This window comes from Protobothrops mucrosquamatus, unplaced genomic scaffold (assembly GCF_001527695.2).
Source record: "Protobothrops mucrosquamatus isolate PMUCROS unplaced genomic scaffold, P.Mucros_1.0 scaffold_257, whole genome shotgun sequence".
NCBI lineage: Eukaryota > Metazoa > Chordata > Lepidosauria > Squamata > Viperidae > Protobothrops > Protobothrops mucrosquamatus.
In genome coordinates this window covers 1,043,992-1,063,109 of record NW_015386333.1, presented here as the reverse complement: position 1 = coordinate 1,063,109, position 19,118 = coordinate 1,043,992, and the positions used below count along the sequence as shown (strand labels likewise).

General features: G+C 35.8%; 1 protein-coding gene across 3 annotated transcripts in view; it reads left to right on the top strand.

The window, feature by feature from the left end:
• Positions 1-19,118, top strand: part of USO1 (USO1 vesicle transport factor) — a 67,199-nt gene that overhangs the window by 24,793 nt on the left and 23,288 nt on the right. For all 3 annotated transcript variants that reach the window (XM_015831475.1, XM_015831476.1, XM_015831474.1), the window contains exons 6-13: positions 5,550-5,652; positions 10,128-10,183; positions 11,287-11,407; positions 11,514-11,692; positions 11,849-11,989; positions 13,118-13,206; positions 15,178-15,332; positions 17,413-17,624. In XM_015831475.1, the coding sequence (XP_015686961.1) occupies positions 5,550-5,652; positions 10,128-10,183; positions 11,287-11,407; positions 11,514-11,692; positions 11,849-11,989; positions 13,118-13,206; positions 15,178-15,332; positions 17,413-17,624 (1,056 nt within the window). The remainder of the gene's footprint in view (positions 1-5,549; positions 5,653-10,127; positions 10,184-11,286; positions 11,408-11,513; positions 11,693-11,848; positions 11,990-13,117; positions 13,207-15,177; positions 15,333-17,412; positions 17,625-19,118) is intronic.

Genomic DNA, 19,118 nt, shown 5'->3' with positions numbered 1-19,118 from the left:
ATCCAACCCCCAGGTCAAGCAGGAGACCCTATATAATTCTGGACAAATAGCTGTCTGGTCTCTTTAAAAAGTCCAGAGATGGAGCGCTCACAACTTCTGGAGGCAAAGCATTTCACTGATTAATTGTTCTCTGTCCAAAAATTGCTCCTTAATTCTAGAATTGATCTATCTTTATTAAGCTTCCATCCATTACTTCTTGTCTTGCCCTCAGGTGCTTTGGAGAATAGATTAACCCCCTGTTCTCTGTGATAGGTCTTCAAATATTGGAAAACTGTTGTTATGTCACTCTTAGTCTTTGATGTTGAGACTTCAATGTTGATGTTGAGACTTTAAAAAAAAAGTGCAGAGAAGAGCAACTCAAATGATCAAAGGCCTGGATACTAAAACATACGAAGAATGGTTGCAAGATTTGGCTATGGTTAGTCTAGAGAAAAGAAGGAATAGGGGTGACATGATAGCAGTATTCCAGTATTTGAGGGCTGCCACAAAGAAGAGGAAGTCAACTTATTTTCCAAAGCACCAGGGGCAGGACAAGGAACAATGGATGGAAATTAATCAAGGAGAGAAGCAGCCTGGAATTAATAAGAAACTTCCTAACAATGAGGACAATTACCAGTGGAACAGCTTGCCTTCAGAAGTTGTAGGTGCTTCCATCACTGGAGGTTTTTAAGAAGAGACTGGACAGCCACTTGTCTGAAATGGTATAGCGGTGTTGGACTAGAAGATCTCAAAGGTCCCTTCCAGCTCTATTCTAAATTGAAATTGATTTCTATTCATTAGACTAGACATACTCAATTCTTACAACAGTTTATCATATGTTTTAGCCTCCAGCTCTCTGATTATCTTTACTGTACACTTTCTAGACTCTCAATATATTTTTTTATATTGTGATCAAAACTGGACACAGTATTCCAAGTGTAGTCTTACCAAGGCAGTATAAAATAGCACTAATATATCATATGATTTTGAAACTACGCTTCTATTGATGCAGCCTAGGACTTTTTTGGCAGCTGCAGCACACTGCTAGCTCATATTTAAGTGATTCCCCACTGGGACTGCTGTTATAGTGTAGTGTACCTGGGTACAGTGAGAAAAAAAATTATTTGATTCCCTGCTGATTTTGTACGTTTGCCCACTATAATTTTAACGGTAGGTTTATTTTAACAGTGAGAGACAGAATAATAACAAAAAATCCAGAAAAATGCATTTCAAAAAAGTTATAAATTGATTTGCATTTTAATGAGTGAAATAAGTATTTGATCCCCTATCAATCAGCAAGATTTCTGGCTCCCAGGTATCTTTTATACAGGTAACGAGCTGAGATTAGGAGCATTCTCTTAAAGGGAGTGTTCCTAATCTCAGCTTGTTACCTGTATAAAAGACACCTGTCCACAGAAGCAATCAATCAATCAGATTCCAAACTCTCCACCATGGCCAAGACCAAAGAGCTGTCCAAGGATGTCAGGGACAAGATTGTACACCTACACAAGGCTGGAATGGGTTACAAGACTATTGGTAAGCAGCTTGATGAGAAGGTGATGACAGTTGGTACAATTATTCACAAATGGAAAAAACACTAAATAGCTGTCAATTTCCCTCGATCTGGGGCTCCATGCAAGATCTCACCTCGTGGAGTTTCAATGATCATGAGAACAGTGAGGAATCAGTCCAGAACTATATGGGAGGATCTTGTCAATGATCTCAAGGCAGCTGGGACCATGATCACCAAGAAAAAAATTGGTAACACGCTACGCCGCGAAGGACTAAAATCCTGCAGCACCTGCAAGTCCCCCTACTCAAGAAAGCACATGTACAGGCCCGTCTGAAGTTTGCCAATGAACATCTGAATGATTCAGAGGAGAACTGGGTGAAAGTGTTGTGGTCAGATGAGACCAAAATTGAGCTCTTTGGCATCAAATCATCTTGCCGTGTTTGGAGGAGAAGGAATGCTGCCTGTGACTCCAAGAACACCATCCCCACTGTCAAACATGGAGGTAGAAACATTATGCTTTGGCTGTATTTTTTTGCTAAGGGAACAGGACAACTTCACTGCGTCAAAGGGACAAAGGACAGGGCCATGTACTATCAAATATTAGGTGAGAACCTCCTTCCCTTAGCCAGGGCATTGAAAATGGGTCGTGGATGGGTATTCCAGCATGGCAATGACCCAAAACACACAGCCAAGGCCACAAAGGAGTGGTTCAAGAAGAAGCATATTAAGGTCCTGGAGTGGCCTAGCCAGTCTCCAGACCTAGCCAGTGGCCTAGCCAGTCTCCAGACCTTAACCCCATAGAAAATCTGTGGAGGGGGCTGAAGGTTCAAGCTGCCAAATGTCAGCCTCGAAACTTTCATGACTTGGAGAGGATCTGCAAAGAGGAGTGGGACAAAATCCCTCCTGAGATGTGTGCAAATCTGGTGGTCAACTACAAGAAACATCTAATCTCTGTGATTGCCAACAAGGGTTTTGCCACCAAGTACTAAGTCATGTTTTGCAAAGGGGTCCAATACTTATTTCACTCATTAAAATGTAAATCAATTTATAACTTTTGAAATGCGTTTTTTTGTTAAAATAAACCTACTATTAAAATTATAGACTGATCATTTCTTTGTCAGTGGGCAAACGTATAAAATCAGCATGGGATCAATTTTTTCCCCTCACTGTAAGTAGTTATAGGTAGTTCTTGACTTACGATCACCATTGGAATCAGAATTTCTATAGCTAAGGAAGGCAATCAGTGTGAGTTGTGCTCAATTTTACAACCTATTTTTTTTACCAGAATTGTTAAGCAAATCATTGCAGTTATTTAATGAATCATGCAGCCGTTAAGTAAATCCAGCTTCCCCATTGACTTTCATTGTCAAAACCTAGCTGGGAAGGTTGCAAATGGTGACTACATGACCCTGAGATGCTGCAACTATCGTAAATATATGCTGGTAGCCAAACAGCCAAATTTTGATTTCGTGACCGTGGGGATGCTACTATGTTTATAAGTGCAAGGACTGGTTGCAAATAATTTTTAACTACAAATGGTCAGTAAATAAATGGTTACAAGTCAAGGACTACCTTTATTTCAAGAGTATTTTATATTAATATTGGTGATTATTTCAGAAATTTTGAACAGAGATAAGCTGTTACTCATTCTATTGTCCACTGTAGCTAGAATTTGACATTTCACAGCAAATACATATATTACCCTACTTTTGAAAAGGTTATGTTCCTAGTGGCTGTTCACAAATCCATTTTGTTCGCAAGTGTAAAGTAGGTAAAAAAACACTCAAAAGTAGAGTTTGCACCTTACTGCATCCGGTAAAACCTGACGTGATAGTGTTGGTGCATTCTCCAGTATTGATATGGCATGAAAGTCATCTGGAAGTCTGCCTTGATTGCGTGAGCTGCCTGCCTAAATGTGCAGCAAAGGTAATATTTTTTGGAAGGTTGCTATTAGTCCCTGGTCCATAGGCTGCGGGAGACAGGTGGTGTTCAGAAGCAGGTACACAATCTTCACATTTGGTTGGAAATCATTCAGGTAAAGTGAATGACCTGGGGTGTTATCCAGAATTTGCAGAATCTGGATAACTCAAATGTTTTTTCTTATGTCTCCACTTCCTTGACAAAATGATGGAAGAACCAGTCTTCAGAGATCAGAAGGGTCACCCAAACATTCTTGTTACCCATCCACACAACAGGAAGTGAGGTCTTTGAGATATGCTCAAGAACTTACTGGTTTTTAGACTGGTAGATTAGCAGTTTTAGGCTCAGATCACTAGAAGCAGCGGCACCTAGCATGACAGTTAGCTATTCTTCACAACTGAAACTTGGCATCATCATCTCCTCCTTGCTGATGTAGACTCTGTCCAGCATTTTCTTCAAATAAAACCTGTTTTATCCACATTGAATATTGCTGGGACAAATAACCAATTTCCTAAATTATTTCCTTGAAGACCTCCAGAAACTTCCAGGATGCATCCTCATCCACACTTGCTGCCTCTCCATTCACTTTCATATTATGCAGGTTCACACAACCTTTAAAACTCAGGAACCACTGATGACTTCCAACAAATGTGGATGCTTTCACCAGCCTCCTGTTATGAGTCATGAAACAAGCTCTTAGCTTTCTCCTGGATCAATATTAGGCCAAGGGGCACACTGGTGCTAATATTCAGTCCTTATACTGAACAGCACCTCTATTTCTTCCATCAGTTTTCCTTTCCTCTTGATTATTATTGTGGATTGTATAGACACTGGACTTTTTACATGTTCCATGATCTTGTCTGTGCTTAATGATTGTATCATGTTCGTCATCTTCTGCTCCGACTTCTGTTCAGTATGTCCACATTGTCAGCATTGTGAAGGTCAGAAAGGAAATGGGGATGGGGTGGGGGAGAGACAGGAGAGAGTTGTCAGAAATTAATATGTGTGGTGCACCAGAAATTAATATTTTCCGATCTGATTTCTGGGACTTTCAAGAATGGACCTAGGGACTAGTTTGTTTCTATCTGTGAAAGTTTGCAACTCAAAAATTCATATGTGGAGTACATTTGTACAACATTTTGCAAGAAGTCGTAAAGTTTGTGTGTGTTGGAAGCAGGGGAGGAGATAAAACATAAGGTGATTCCTGCCATTTTTTTCCTACTTCAGTTGAGTCAGTGGATAAAAGTTAGCAAGAAAGGATTACAGTGGAAAAATTTTATGGAGAAATCCCCATTGTGATCACATCTCTCCTACAGATGCTGTACTCCTGTTCTGTCCAGAAGAGTGGACACAAAATGAGGGATACTTTAGTTTCCTTTTGCTTATGATGACTCACTTGAATATTCTCAGTTCAACCAATTATTCAAACAATTTTTACTCACATATTTTGTTTGTATTTTACCAGGAAAAAAGGGGATACTGCACTTCTATTTATTCAAATGTATAATTTGAGGCATCCCAAGGAATACAAAAAAAATAATGGTGGGAGCCCTGTGGCATGTGAACAATGTTTGAAATACTGGGCTGGAATCGTCTTGTATATTTCTTTTGTTCCTCTTCTTCCAAGGATGAAGATCCATCTGAGAGAGTCATAACAAGCTGCCACAATCTCTTGTTTACATTCTTTGCTTTCTTCCTCAGCATCTGTGTTGTGGGTATAATACAGGGTAGTTTTAAGAACCTGGAGCACTGACCAAATAGTGTGGGTGTGTACTTAATTTGATCTTAAGGTTTTATCCACAAGGTTTATATGGATAAAATTAAGAAACAGTTTGCTTGGGATATTCATCCTGGGAATTTGTTATGACTACGACAAGTTAATTTCACACATATATCCGTCTTAATTTTACCTGAAACTTTTTTTTCTTATAAACTAACCTAAGTTATTTGAGAAAAACTTTTTAGGTATTGCTATTGCTTGATGTTAATTATTTGGCAGATTTGTAATATTTCAGTCAATAGTTTATTACTTACCCCAGGGAAAAATGTAAATACTAGCTTCTTTAGAACTGGTGTATTACATTACTGGCATAATAATAATTTAATAATTTATCAATGAAATATATGATCATTGCAGGAGTTTGATTTTCATGTCCGGTGGCCTGGAGTAAAACTTCTTACAGTGTTGTTAAAACAGCAGGGTCCCCAAACGCAGCAGATAATCCTAGTCAGTCCTATGGGTAAGTATTTTCAAACCTTTTACATACCTTTTTAAATATAATAGCTGTTTGTTAATATTTTTTATTAAACAAATTTATATGGCTGCCCAACTCACACATGGTGATTCTGGGCAGCATACAGGAATGAAAACAGATATCCAAAGCAATTGATAAAAACTTAAAATCATCAGCATTAGCTTTCTGGGTAAATAATGTTTTGTTTAGTATGAAAAGATAAGAGAAATTATAAACACATGTTTTGAAGACTATAATTGAGTAATGGAATGCCATGACATAGGAAGCTCTGTTCTGGATCAAACCTTTCCCTGATTCAGGCAATATAGGTAGGTAATGTGAGGCAAGGGCTGGGGGCTTTGGAATTGTGTTCCAGAGCCAATTAAGGTGTTATATAATCAACCCCTAGAGAAAATGCCTATAGAGATTCTCAATCATCCAGGTCATGGTTGTTCCAAATGTGCTTTTTCCAAAAGGCATCTGAACTTCCTTGATTTTTTTCCCCTTTGAAATTGTTTCTTTTCTCATCCAAGAAGCTCCTTCAATTCTGACTGACTAGTGAGGAATAGAAGGATTTATATTCTTTGCAGTCATCTGGTGTCAGCATTCTGAAGATTGGTCGTTAGCTCTCTGAAAGTTATTGAGGCTACTTGGGAGTTTATCTGTATCCTCAGAGTCACCTGAGGGAAAAAAGAAAGAACAAAAACACATCAAGGATGCCCTATCCTAATTGGACCTTCATCAAACCCACAAAAGGATCCAGCAGCAGCTCTTTCATAACAAAGAAGAGAACAACAAATGGAGCAATGTTGTCATTCCATACGTTTCAGGAATATCTGAAAAGCTGAGAAGGATTTTCAATCAACACAACATATGTGCATACTTTAAACTCAGGAATACATTAAGATAGAAGCTTGTCCACCCCAAGGACAAAACATCCAGACACATACAGTGCAATGTAGTATATGCAGTGCTCTGAGGATACAGATAAACACCCAAGTGGCTTAAAGACTTTCAGAGAGCTAACGACTAACCCTCAAAATGGTAATGACCAGATGACTGCAAATAATATAAAGCATTCCATTCCCCACCCATCAGAACTGAAGAACTACTTGGACGAGAAGCAAAACTTTAAAAAAAAATAAAAAAATAGTCCAGGTGCCTTTTGGAAAAAGCCCCTTTGGAACAATGCCTTGATTAGGGCTCAGAATCTGTCTTAAAAACTACATAACTCTTTCAGAACTAAGGACTATGCAATAGCTGCCCATTACAGAATATGGCAATTGCATTATTATTCATAGTGCCTCCCTAGAATATATTTGATAATTAAGATGATGGAGGGATGGATTAGATTTTCAGTGCTATGTATATAGTATGTATATAGTATGGATTTTATTGCTATAATCTGAATAACCTGTTTTTGTCTATGAGAAAGTGTAATTAATCCATTGCTATAAATTATTAAAAGATGTTTTTGCTTGGCATTCCAATGATAAGATTAATTGCATTCTCTGGCTTCACATCTCATCTTGCAAACTTTATAATCTATTCAAAAGTTGAGCATAATTTTTGACTTCCGATTTGCGTCAAAAGCAATGCAGCCGAGGTTAAGCGCTGCTCCGTTCCCCACAGCTGGTTTCTCCCTGCCAGGGGGCCCTTAAAGGGTGTAAAGTCGCCCCGGAGAGACAATGAAGAAAGAGGGGAACCTCGTAGATCATGGAAACACAGTGGTCGATCTGTTTGATCCGAGGAAAGCCCTCCAAATAGGCAGGGAAAAGGCTGGCTGCATTCCTGCGGCCAGTCTGAAGCTAACACAACTGAAGAAAGAAAGCACTAATTAGCAGATAGTAAACAGCGTGTTTGGAACTGGGTGAGAATATTGATTCTTTCTTTACTATTTTGCAACTGGATTTCCTGGAAAAAGCTCCCAAGAAGCTAAAAATCTCCGGATGCGAGAAGGAAGGGGATTGACAGAAATACTTAACACTGAAGTGGAAGTAATATAAAGCTATAGTTTTGAGAAGTGAGAAAATTGTTAAGATTTTCTCTTTGAAAAAATACTTGGATGAAATACAAGAAATCAACTTCTGTTTTAAGAGTTGGAAAATGGATATTGAATGACATCTAGTGGTGGAAGAGAGTATAGTAACACAGCTGCAAAGACTGGTGCAGACCTGGCAAGAAACCTAGAAATAATAACAACCTAGCTTCTTTGTTGTTTGGTGATTTTTAAGTTAACAGAGAACAGCTGGCAACAGAGAAAAATATTTTGGCATACTTATTACAGTATGAGAACTTAATTGTTTTGAAACCTGGTGACCTTGTGTTATAAACATATACTGAACTCTGACTTTTAACTTTAAGAACTATTTGGAGAGAAAGAAAAACTTTACTTTTGGCTACATTTGTCTGGGGGAGGTTTTTGGTTTGTTCTTATGGTGATTGAACATTTTGTACACTTTGAATATTTTGGATTGTAAATCTCGGTTGATTGACAATTTCTGGATGTCTGAACAGAAGGACTATTATAAAATATTGCTTTCAATGGTGGACTTACATTCTGGAACCTATCGGATTATAAAGACAACATATAAAGACCAGAAGAACCAGATAAGACTTTGTTCTATAGACATTAAGATTGGTGGTATTTGACAAGATTAGTATTTGGGGATCACAACACTTCTGATAGAACATCTGGAGGGGGAAAATAAAATGGATTCTTTATATCTAGCTAAAAGTGATAGGAAAACATACTTATTATTTCCATCTGAAGCCCCTAGCCAGGTTTACCAGGGATCTGCAGAAATGATGCCTCAAGAAGAAGTAAGCATTTTCCAGAAGGAAATACATTCCATGCTACAATTAATTCAGGAGACAATTATTTCATATAAAGGAAGATGCAAGAAGAAACCATAATGAGATTAAAAACAACTTTGACAATATAATTGAGCAAATCTCTAACCTAAACTTACAACTAGAAAGTTCCCAGAAAACAACTACAAAGAATGAACAAACAAGTCAGAAAACAGAAGATGAAGCAGAGGAAATTGATTCAAAGACACAAGATATAAAAGAAGGGAAACATAAACTGGCACAGACAAATAAAAATCTGCAAGACTTAATTACAACAATAGAAATGGAAAAGGCACTCTATTCTTTAGGTTTTCAAAATATACTTGAGGATAAGGAAGAAGATTTTAAAAAACAGATTATAAAGCTGTTAGGGGAAATGTCCGAAATGGGAAACAAAAAATGAAAAAAGAAACTGAGGAAGAAGGAAAGTGGGAGTTGTTTAAGAAATACAACTGGGCAGAATTCCCCCTCAAAAATATCCTACTTAAATTGTTCTTCCCATTCCAAGCAGTACTCACAAAAATAGAGGAAGAACTTTTTGGCGATTTAATTACTTTGGCCTGGAAAGCCAACTGGCAAAGGAAGAAAGCTAGAGTTAGACTCAAAAAACAGAAGATCTGACATACCAGATGGGGTATTATATAATCCAATATTAATTTGAATATGGTCAAAAGAATAAATAGCACATAGATATAAATAGATTTTTATAATAAAGGTATGATTTATGATTAGAATAGCACCCTTTTTTGATATGAGAATTAAAAAACACTAGGATGGCTTGTATAAATGAAACTTTCAACTACACAAATGTAATTAACTTTGAGAAAATCATAACTGAAAGATATTTTGAATACTGAAGGGAAATTAAACTTAAATAAGAGATTGAAAAACAGGACATTGATTTAATAAGGAGACTTTAATTGCAAATACAACTTAAATATAAAGTGGTTAGAAAAGAGTTTATAAATTGATAATATTGGTATTTGTATAACACTAGAAAAATATGAAGAGGATGTGTATACCTAATTTTGTATATATTAATAGTAATGAAAACTATTTGTATTTGTTCAATGTTGAGAAAATGAAAACATTATGAAGAATGTTTTTCCCGGGGGGGAAAAAAAACACTCTATTGTGTAGTATTGTATAGAATTGTATTGAAAAAGTTAAGATGCAGCATTGAGTAACAAATGTACCCAGACAACACGTTGTTTACTAAGCACTTATGTTTTGTAATAATAGAAAATGAATAAAACATTTATTAAAAAAAAGTTGAGCATAATTTTCCATATATGTGGTAGTATTTTTAGCCAGAATATTTAGGTAGGTTACAGTGGTACAAGAAACACCTAGATGGGGCTAGTTTTCATTCTCTTAATGCAAACAAGCCATTAAAAAGTTGCTTCCTTAATTTGTCAAGAAAAGAATATGGTGTGTGTGTCATATTTCAGTGATGTCTCCTATGACATGAATATAGGAATTCATATAGTCAGACCCTGGTATTTCACCTTAGTAGAATCACTACTAGCCAGACTAGACAAGACTTTTCTTGAGACCTTGAATGTCTGTGGCTTTGTTAAAATACATAATTTTCCATTAAACTCAAGTTAATCGTTTTCTTTTTCTAGGAGTCTCAAGATTAATGGATCTACTAGCAGATTCTAGAGAGGTCATCAGAAATGATGTGAGTAAATGTTTTACATTCATACAACATTTTATAATGACATTCTTTTCTCAATTACAAAACCAGCCCAGCATTTTCTTAGCATTTATGTTGCAGTGAAAAGATGATACAATTGGAGTAGATGATAAATACATGAGGTATATGCCAACTTGTCATTATTGCAGAATATTATAGATAAACTGTGTTTGAAGAAAATATGTTTATTTTTAATGTAATCTCATGCTGAAAATCTTAAGGGATTGATAGATTTGTTGTAAATGGATAAATGAGTTTCTTTGATTTTAGAAGTGCTGGTTGTTTTGCACAGGAAAGTATTAATCTGAACAGACAAGTTCTTTGCTTATAAATGTATTACCTAGCACTTCACATCCCTGAGTCTTATATTTTCCTTACTCTTCTACATGTTGTGATTGCTGTCCTTATTTTATAAATTATCAGACATGCATTTTGCATCTTCTTTTCTTATTTTTGAAACATTTTTCAACAAGTGTCTTAGATAAATATACGCTTTAAGATAAGTTAGAGATAGGTATTCAGGTGCAGCTGCTTTATCAGTACACACTACGCAGCATGTTTTATTTTTTGCAAAGTTCAAACAAAGAAAGAGCCATGAACCTAAACTTCCCAGCTGCAAGTTCATATTTATTTATCTAATAATTTGAGAGAGAATTGTAAAATATAATTAGAGAATAACTAGCACAGTATTTTTTTAAAAACAGTTTATCCTTGCCATTCAAATGAATAGACTGTCTTTTCAAATAATTAACTTTAAACAATCAAATTCTACTATTTTTAGTCCATAATGTGGCATTCAAAACCCTAGCATACAGGCAAGGAAGAAGTTCTGAGTCACCTGAAGAAGCTGCATGACTGAGTGCTTGACAAAATTACTTATTTCCCCTTCATTTTCAGTTTTTGTTAAAGGAATTTGAGCCACAGAAGATGAAATTATATGACAGAAAATAGTGATTCTTATTCGATTGATTCTCACAAATTTTTAAGTGATTTTATGGGATATATACTTATCCTAGTTCTTGTCTGCAATTGGTGGTTGTTTTCTTTTGTTTTTAATTGCAATGTCATTTTTCCCCTCTCTCCTTCAGGGTGTTTTGTTACTTCAGCAGTTAACAAAAAGTAATGCAGCAATCCAGAAAATAGTTGCTTTTGAAAATGCATTTGAAAGATTGTTAGATGTCATAACAGATGAGGGTAACAGCGATGGAGGTATGTCCATGAGATCTACAATATTATACTATAGTTTATGAGTTCAGATAGTTCAGATTTATAAGGGCTATTGAAATTAATGTCTGTTAACTACTCTATTTTGCAGGCATAGTAGTGGAGGACTGCCTTCTGTTACTCCAAAATTTGTTGAAAAATAACAATTCAAATCAGAATTTTTTTAAGGAAGGTTCTTATATTCAGCGTATGAAACCTTGGTTTGAAGTTGGTGATGATAATGCCGGTTGGTCTGCACAGAAAGTAACCAATTTGCATTTGATGCTGCAGGTAATTTTTTATCAGTATGGAGTAACATTTAACCAAATGGGGTCTAACTAAGTTTTGTATTAATATCAAATGGAATAGCATTATCTTTGGAGTAATTTAAAAATGATGCTTTGGATACTTTCAGGACACATAAATCATTGTTTATTTTCTTTACAGCTGGTACGTGTGCTGGTGTCTCCTACAAATCCTCCTGGTGCCACCAGCAGTTGTCAAAAAACCATGTTTCATTGTGGGTTATTACAACAGCTTTGTACAATTCTGATGGCAACTGGAGTTCCTGCTGATATCCTTACAGAGGTAAAATACTAGAGAATAATGACTGTTGCAAGGTAACGATCAGATAATAAGAGGAAATTATCATAGCCTTTTCTGAAATACCGAAGTTTTTAAAATTTCTGTAGAACTTGAAGATATTGGCACACATTATTATAAGTAGTCCTTAACTTATGACCTCAGTTGAGCCCAACATTTCTGTTGTTAAGTGAGAATGTGTTAAGTGAATTTTGCCCCATTTTACAATTTTCTTGCCACAGTTGTAAAGTGAATCATTGCAGTTGTTAAATGAGTAATACAGTTATTAAGTGAATCTGGCTTCCCCATTGACTTTGCTTGTCAGAAGTTTGCAAAAATGATCCCAGGACACTGCAACTGTCATAAATACGGACCATTTACCAAGCATTTAAATTTTCATCACATGACCATGGAATTGCTGCAATGGTTGTAAGTATGAAAAATGGTTATAAGTCATTTTTTCCAATGCCATTATAAATTCAAATGGTCAGTAAATGAACTGTTGTAAATTGAGGACTGCCTGTACTTGATTCAGTCTCATCATTTCAAATGTAAATTTAACTAATTTTAGATTATTGAAAACTTTTGACAAACTAAAGAGTTCAGGTCTTCTTTTGCTGCTATAAATTTAACCTTCATGTTAACAATGTTATTAGAGAATATTATTTTATACTATTTTATGGTGTCTTACCATCATTTGCAAGTGAATTGAACTGATGTCATTCAGTTTCATTGTTTTTGAGATTTTATAGAATATCATGTAAAAGAGGTCTGCAGAGTATGACATCAAATGATCACATATAAATCAACATTCAATGTAAACAACTACATATACAAAAATTGCTGAACTTTCAGTAATTTCATATTATTCTAGTTGTGTGGAGTAAAAAGTAATAAAATATTGTCCAATCTTAAAATCTGTTCAGCAATCATGCTATCTTCACTGATAATGTATACAGAGAACCAAAGTTAGGTGTTTTTGTAAATAAATATAAATACTGGTAGCATGCATTTTGCATAATGTAGCATAAATCAAAGAAATGAAGTCAATATCAATTCATTGTTCACTTCCTGATTCTGATATTGTAGCTATTAGGTTTGATCTTTTTGTGTTCTTTTATCTTTATTTTCTAGACCATTAACACTGTATCAGAAGTAATTCGAGGATCTCAAATGAATCAAGATTACTTTGCTTCAGTAAATGCACCTTCAAATCCTCCAAGGTATGTTAAAGAAAATGTAATGCAACTTTGTGTAAAAATGAATGTTTATGGAAGGAAACACCTTTATGTGTAAATTGGATGTGAAAATCTGAAATGTTACTATTTAATTATAAGAAATGAAAATTGATATAGATATTATTCTGAGTTTTCAAGATTTATTTACTTATTTATTAAGAAAATTTATATGGCCACCTAATTCACTCATAGTGATTTAGGGCAGTTTACAGCAATAAAGCCTCAGTACCTCAGAAACCAATACCCCTTCCCCCTGGCCACAACAATAAGATCAACTGCTTGATGGCCTCCATATCACTGAGATCCCCAAGCCTTTTGAAGGAGTTTGCAAAATGAGGGCCAGTCTTATTTCTGCAGCGATGATGTTCCACAGGAAAGGAGCTACCACAGAGAAGTCTTTTCTTGGTGCCAGTAGATCAGGGGGGTGGAGAACTGGTTGGTCCGGTAGGTATGATTGGGGAAAAATGGTTCTTTGAAAAACCTAGTCCCAGGACATATAGGGCTTTAAAGGTGTCTACCTTTAGTTGGCCCAGAAGTAAATCGATAGCCAATGCTGCTCCTGCAAGGAGGAGACACGTGTGCAAATCTAGGCTTGCATAGTACCATGCGGGCTGCCAGATTTGAACCAATTGAAGCTTCTGGATACTTTTTAAGGGCAGCCTCATGTAGAAAGCACTGCAGTAATCAAGATGGGAGATAATCAAAGCATTAGTAACTTTGAGCAGGGATTGTTGGTCAGGAAAGGGCATAACTGATGCACAACCCATAGTTTCACAAAGGCCCTCCTGGCCATGACTGCCATCTGCTCTTCAAGCAGAACTTAATTATGAGTTCAGGATAACCTCCAAGGGGGACTGTTTGGGGGAGGGAAACCCCATTCAAGACCAAAGATGGCAATTTTCCATGGTTTGAAGAACCGCAAACCCAAAGCTATTCTGTCTTGCCAGGGTTTCAGCCCATTGCTCGCCATCAAGCCCATAACAGCCTCCAAGCACTGTGAGAGGGAGGCCACAGTATCACTTAATTCACCATGGGTTGTGATATACACCTGGGTGTCATCAGCATATTGATGACATCTCAACCCATGGTGGTGGATAATCTCATCCAGTGGCTTGATGTATATGTTAAACAGAAGTGGAGAAAGTGCTGAGTCCTGTGGGATCCTGCAAAGCAGGGGTGAAGGCTGGACCTCTTGCTTCCTATCAACACCAACTGAGAGCAACTCAGAGGAAGGAAGTGAACAAGGACAACTTAATGCCCTCCATTTGCAACCCCCAAAACCACTCTAGAAATATATCATCAATAGTGTCAAAGGCTGCTAATAGATCAAGAATGTCCCCATGCTGGTCCCATCAGAGATCATCAAGAAGTGTGACCAATGCCATATCCAGCCTGAACTCTAACTGGAAAAGCTCCAAATAATCTGTTTCATCCAGGAACCTAATAGTAAGCTGATAGTAATGTATTGACAGTTGTTTCATATACTCAAACAGAGTTTTTATCAGCAGTTTATGAATTGCAAATCATTTGTTTCTTAGTGTCAGAAAGAAAGTACTTTGTCATTTTCTTTTTGAATCGAGTTGAAAAAAGGAGTTGAAGGAAGGTCCGGAACTGAAAGTGATAACTGAGTTGTAATTGCTTCTAGCTACCCCTCTGCCATCTTCTTTACCTTTTCTGGAGACCCCAAACATTGATCTGGGACTTCTACTTGCAAATATTTTTTGTAAATTGCTGTCTTGGGAAGAAGAACCACATTAAGAAAAAAATAATGTATAAGATGAAGTAGTTACTTGGAAAAACAAAAATGAGAGAGAATGAATAAGTCACATGTTTTCTGACTACTTGGGTTAAATAATATATTTTTTTTGCCTATTAATGTGTCAATTTTATGTATATATGCACATTCATATGGAAGCGTACAGACCTAAACTAAAAACAAAATTCTTTCAATCACAGGCCTGCAATTGTTGTGCTGCTTATGTCAATGGTAAATGAGAGACAACCATTTGTGCTGCGCTGTGCTGTCCTTTATTGCTTCCAGTGTTTCTTATACAAAAACCAAAAAGGGCAAGGAGAAATTGTATCAACTCTTCTACCTTCAACCATTGATGGTATAGTATTGAAAAGTTAAATTCATACTTCTAACTTTAGGTACAAAAGTACATAATTGTGAGGTGGCAGGAGGGAGGAAAATTCTACTCACTTTCAGGAGGCTTGTCCTTATAAATGGTAATTGTGGAGTTTTCCAGTTGTGTTCATTTGCAGTTGCTCTAGAAACAAGTTTGACATTATTGGCATAACACATGAAATGACATAATAGAAATATTGGATCCTTCTGTAAGTTGTTTGAAAATCCTTCTGCTGCTTTAATGTTGTAGAATAGTTTTTTTTCCTTAAGTGTGAAACCCATTTCACTTAATCCCTTTTTGATTTCAGAAATGTTGATGATGATATTTTTAACAAAATAAAGCAGCATTGAGCAGCAATAGACTCTCCTAACACCATTGTTTGGATTTTTTTATTCTATTACATGCTGTGTTGAAACACTATTAACAAACACAATAATGATACATACGATTATCACATTTACTGATAATGGGCCCTATCTAACAAAATTAAATTCAACTTAGATAAAAGTAAGGTTTTACACTTAGGCAAGAAAAACCAATTGTATAAGTACAGATTAGCTGAGATTTGGCTAATATCAGTAATTGTGAGAGGAATCTTGGAGTCCTAGTGGACAGTCTCTTAAATATGAGCCAACAGAGTGTGGCGACAGCCAAAAAAAGCCAATGCAATCCTAGGCTGCATTTAGATAAGATAAGATAACCCTTTATTGTCATTTTTTTTTATTGTGGGCACAACGGCACACATCAAAAATGAAATTTAGTTGCCCACTCTCAAAGTGAAACACATACATGACACAACACCTAAATATACTATGTACAACATATGTATAGACCCACACCCCTACATATACATAACAAATAAATATTAAATACTGTCCAACTTGAATATATAATGGAAGGAGGAAGCTTGAGAGTTCACAAGGTTAATGCTGTATGGAATGAAACTATGGCTGAATCTGGATTTAGAGGAATTAGAATCAAGATGACATGAAATTCTGATACCACTTAACAAAGCCTTAGTAAGACCACATTTGGAATAATGCATCCAGTTCTGGTCACCACAATATAAAAAGATGTTGAGACTTTGGAAAGAGTGCATAAAAGAGCAACAAGATTGTTTAGGGGGCTGGAAGCTAAAACATACGAAGAACAGTTGCAGGAATTGGGTTCATCTAATCTGGTGAAAAGAAGGACATGATAACAGTTTTACAATATTTGAAGGACTCCTACAAAGACGAGGGGGGTTAAACTATTTTCCAAATCACCAGAAGGCAAGACAGAAACAGTGGATGAAAATGAATCAAGGAGAGAAGCAACCTAGAAGTAAGGAGAAATTTCCTAAGGGTGAGAATAGTAAACCAGTGGAATAGCTTGTCTCCAGAAGTTGTGAGGTTTATAAAAAGATACTGGACAGCCATTTGTCTAATGGTATAGGGCCTCCTGCTCAAGCAGGGGATTGGCCTAGAACACCTCCAAGGTTGCTTCCAACTCTATTATTCTGTGTTCTATTCTACTATTTGCTCTGGGTATTCTTAATGTCCTGAGGAATTCTTAAATAGATGCTACACATTATATATACGTTTAAGGTTAGCATATCATTCAGTACATTTTATTCTGTAAGTTAACTTTTCCATAATTTATTAAACAATGGAAAATGTTCTACTATTGAACATTTCAGTTTAAGTGCAAAATTATGCTGACAAGATCAGTTGACAATATTCCAATGATAAAAATTACTCTCATACATAGAGTTTATTTTTTCCTCAAAGGTATTTTAAGGGGTAAATATAATGTCTTAAATTTCTGCAAACTATAAGATGCCACTCTTCTCCTTAACTTCTCCTGGGGAAATCTCTTCAATTTTTCCCTTAACTCCTGCATAACTGTCCAAAATTGGCCCACACATTTTTCCCTCACCATTTGAATTGGCTATGCTCCTTGAAGCCCCTAACCAAAGTCAAAACATTCCTGTTTTAGATAAAACAGGTATTTCAAAAGCTTTACATAGGTGAACATGTCTGAAATAGTAGTCCTATCAATAAATTGACTGCTTATTTTACAGCTACTGGAAATTCTGTCTCAGCTGGCCAACTTCTTTGTGGAGGACTCTTTTCTACAGATTCTGTTTCAAATTGGTGTGCAGCTGTGGCATTGGCCCATGCTTTGCAAGAAAATGCCACTCTAAAGGAGCAGCTGCTACGGGTACAGCTCGCAACTAGTATTGGAAATCCTCCAGTGTCCTTACTTCAGCAGTGCACTAACATTCTGTCTCAGGTACAGCATAATGAACCTATAACTGAATCCTTTTAGAAGTACCCACAAAGAAACATTCTTTAAAAAGAGAGTTGTTATAAAATTTCTTGATTATTACATTTAGTAAACCATAAAGCACTATTAAATGATCTTGGCACAAACTATTGCTTTTAATATATAGTATTTTCTGTGCTAATTCTGATAAGCATGTGTGGGTAGAACCAACGATTAGAATTAAAATCCGTTGATTGCTGGGATGTGTGTAATGTCTGTAGGTAACGTACATGGAAAATAATAGCGTGGTGTGATTGCATTAAAATTGGATCAAGGAGACCCAAGTTCAAATCTGTCCTCAGCTATGTAAGCTCTGTCAGTTCAATCTCTCATAGAGCTACAGAGAGGAAATATTGGAGGAGTGTTTGTTATGCTTTGAACTCCATAAGGAAAGGGAAAGTATACATCTAAGCAAATTGTGAAGAATCAGAAATGCATGTATAATCTGTTTGATATATACAATACAACTTGAAGGAAGTAAAAATTGGAATAAGGGACTGAAAGGTGAGAGAAAAATAGTATGTTTTTGTTTTTTCCACAATCAGAGCAATGGTACATATTTGAACCATGAAAGTATGACGCCAAGAAACGAATGTGTACAAAAAACCTTGGCCACTTGTTGAGTCCACATGTGGGCTTGCCTTCTTACAAATTTATCAATAATACAAAAGTAAATAGTCTTTACATTGACTTTCAGTTATTTTGCTATTAGTTTGTACAATGCGTATGCTTCAAATATTTATATATATAGGATGGAGGAAAATCATTTTTCTTGCATATTTTTATATGCAATAAATAAAAAAAAATTCCTTCAGAGCAGCATAGAAAATTATTATGAACCTCATTCCACTTTTTTCTATGCAAATTATTTTGTCTGAAAACCAATAATAATAATAATAATAATAATAATTTAATTTATATACCGCCCTTCTCCCGCAGGACTCAGGGCGGTGCACAGCATATTAAAACAAGTACAAATACAAAATACAAAAAATATAAACCCCTATAAAACCAAATTAAAAACCAAATATTAGAAGCTGTTATTCCTATTAAAATTATTCTTAAAATCATCCCTAAGTATGAGTAGGTAGTTAGTTTCAAATAAAGTAAAATCCCTATAAACCAAGCAAAACTCATTTGGCTGATGTTAAATTATACATAACAATACATTTCAGTGTTAATCTTTCATCTCATTCAAAAGTATTTGTTCTGAAAAGGGATTGCTATTTATTTATTTATTTAAAATAAACTTCTATGTCATCCATATACAGGTGAAACTCGAAAAATTAGAATATCGTGCAAAAGTTCATTTATTTCAGTAATGCAACTTAAAAGGTGAACCTAATATATGAGATAGACTCATTACATGCAAAGCAAGATAGTTCAAGCCATGATGTGTCATAACTGTGATGATTATGGCTTACAGCTCATGAAAACCCCAAATCCACAATCTCAGAAAAT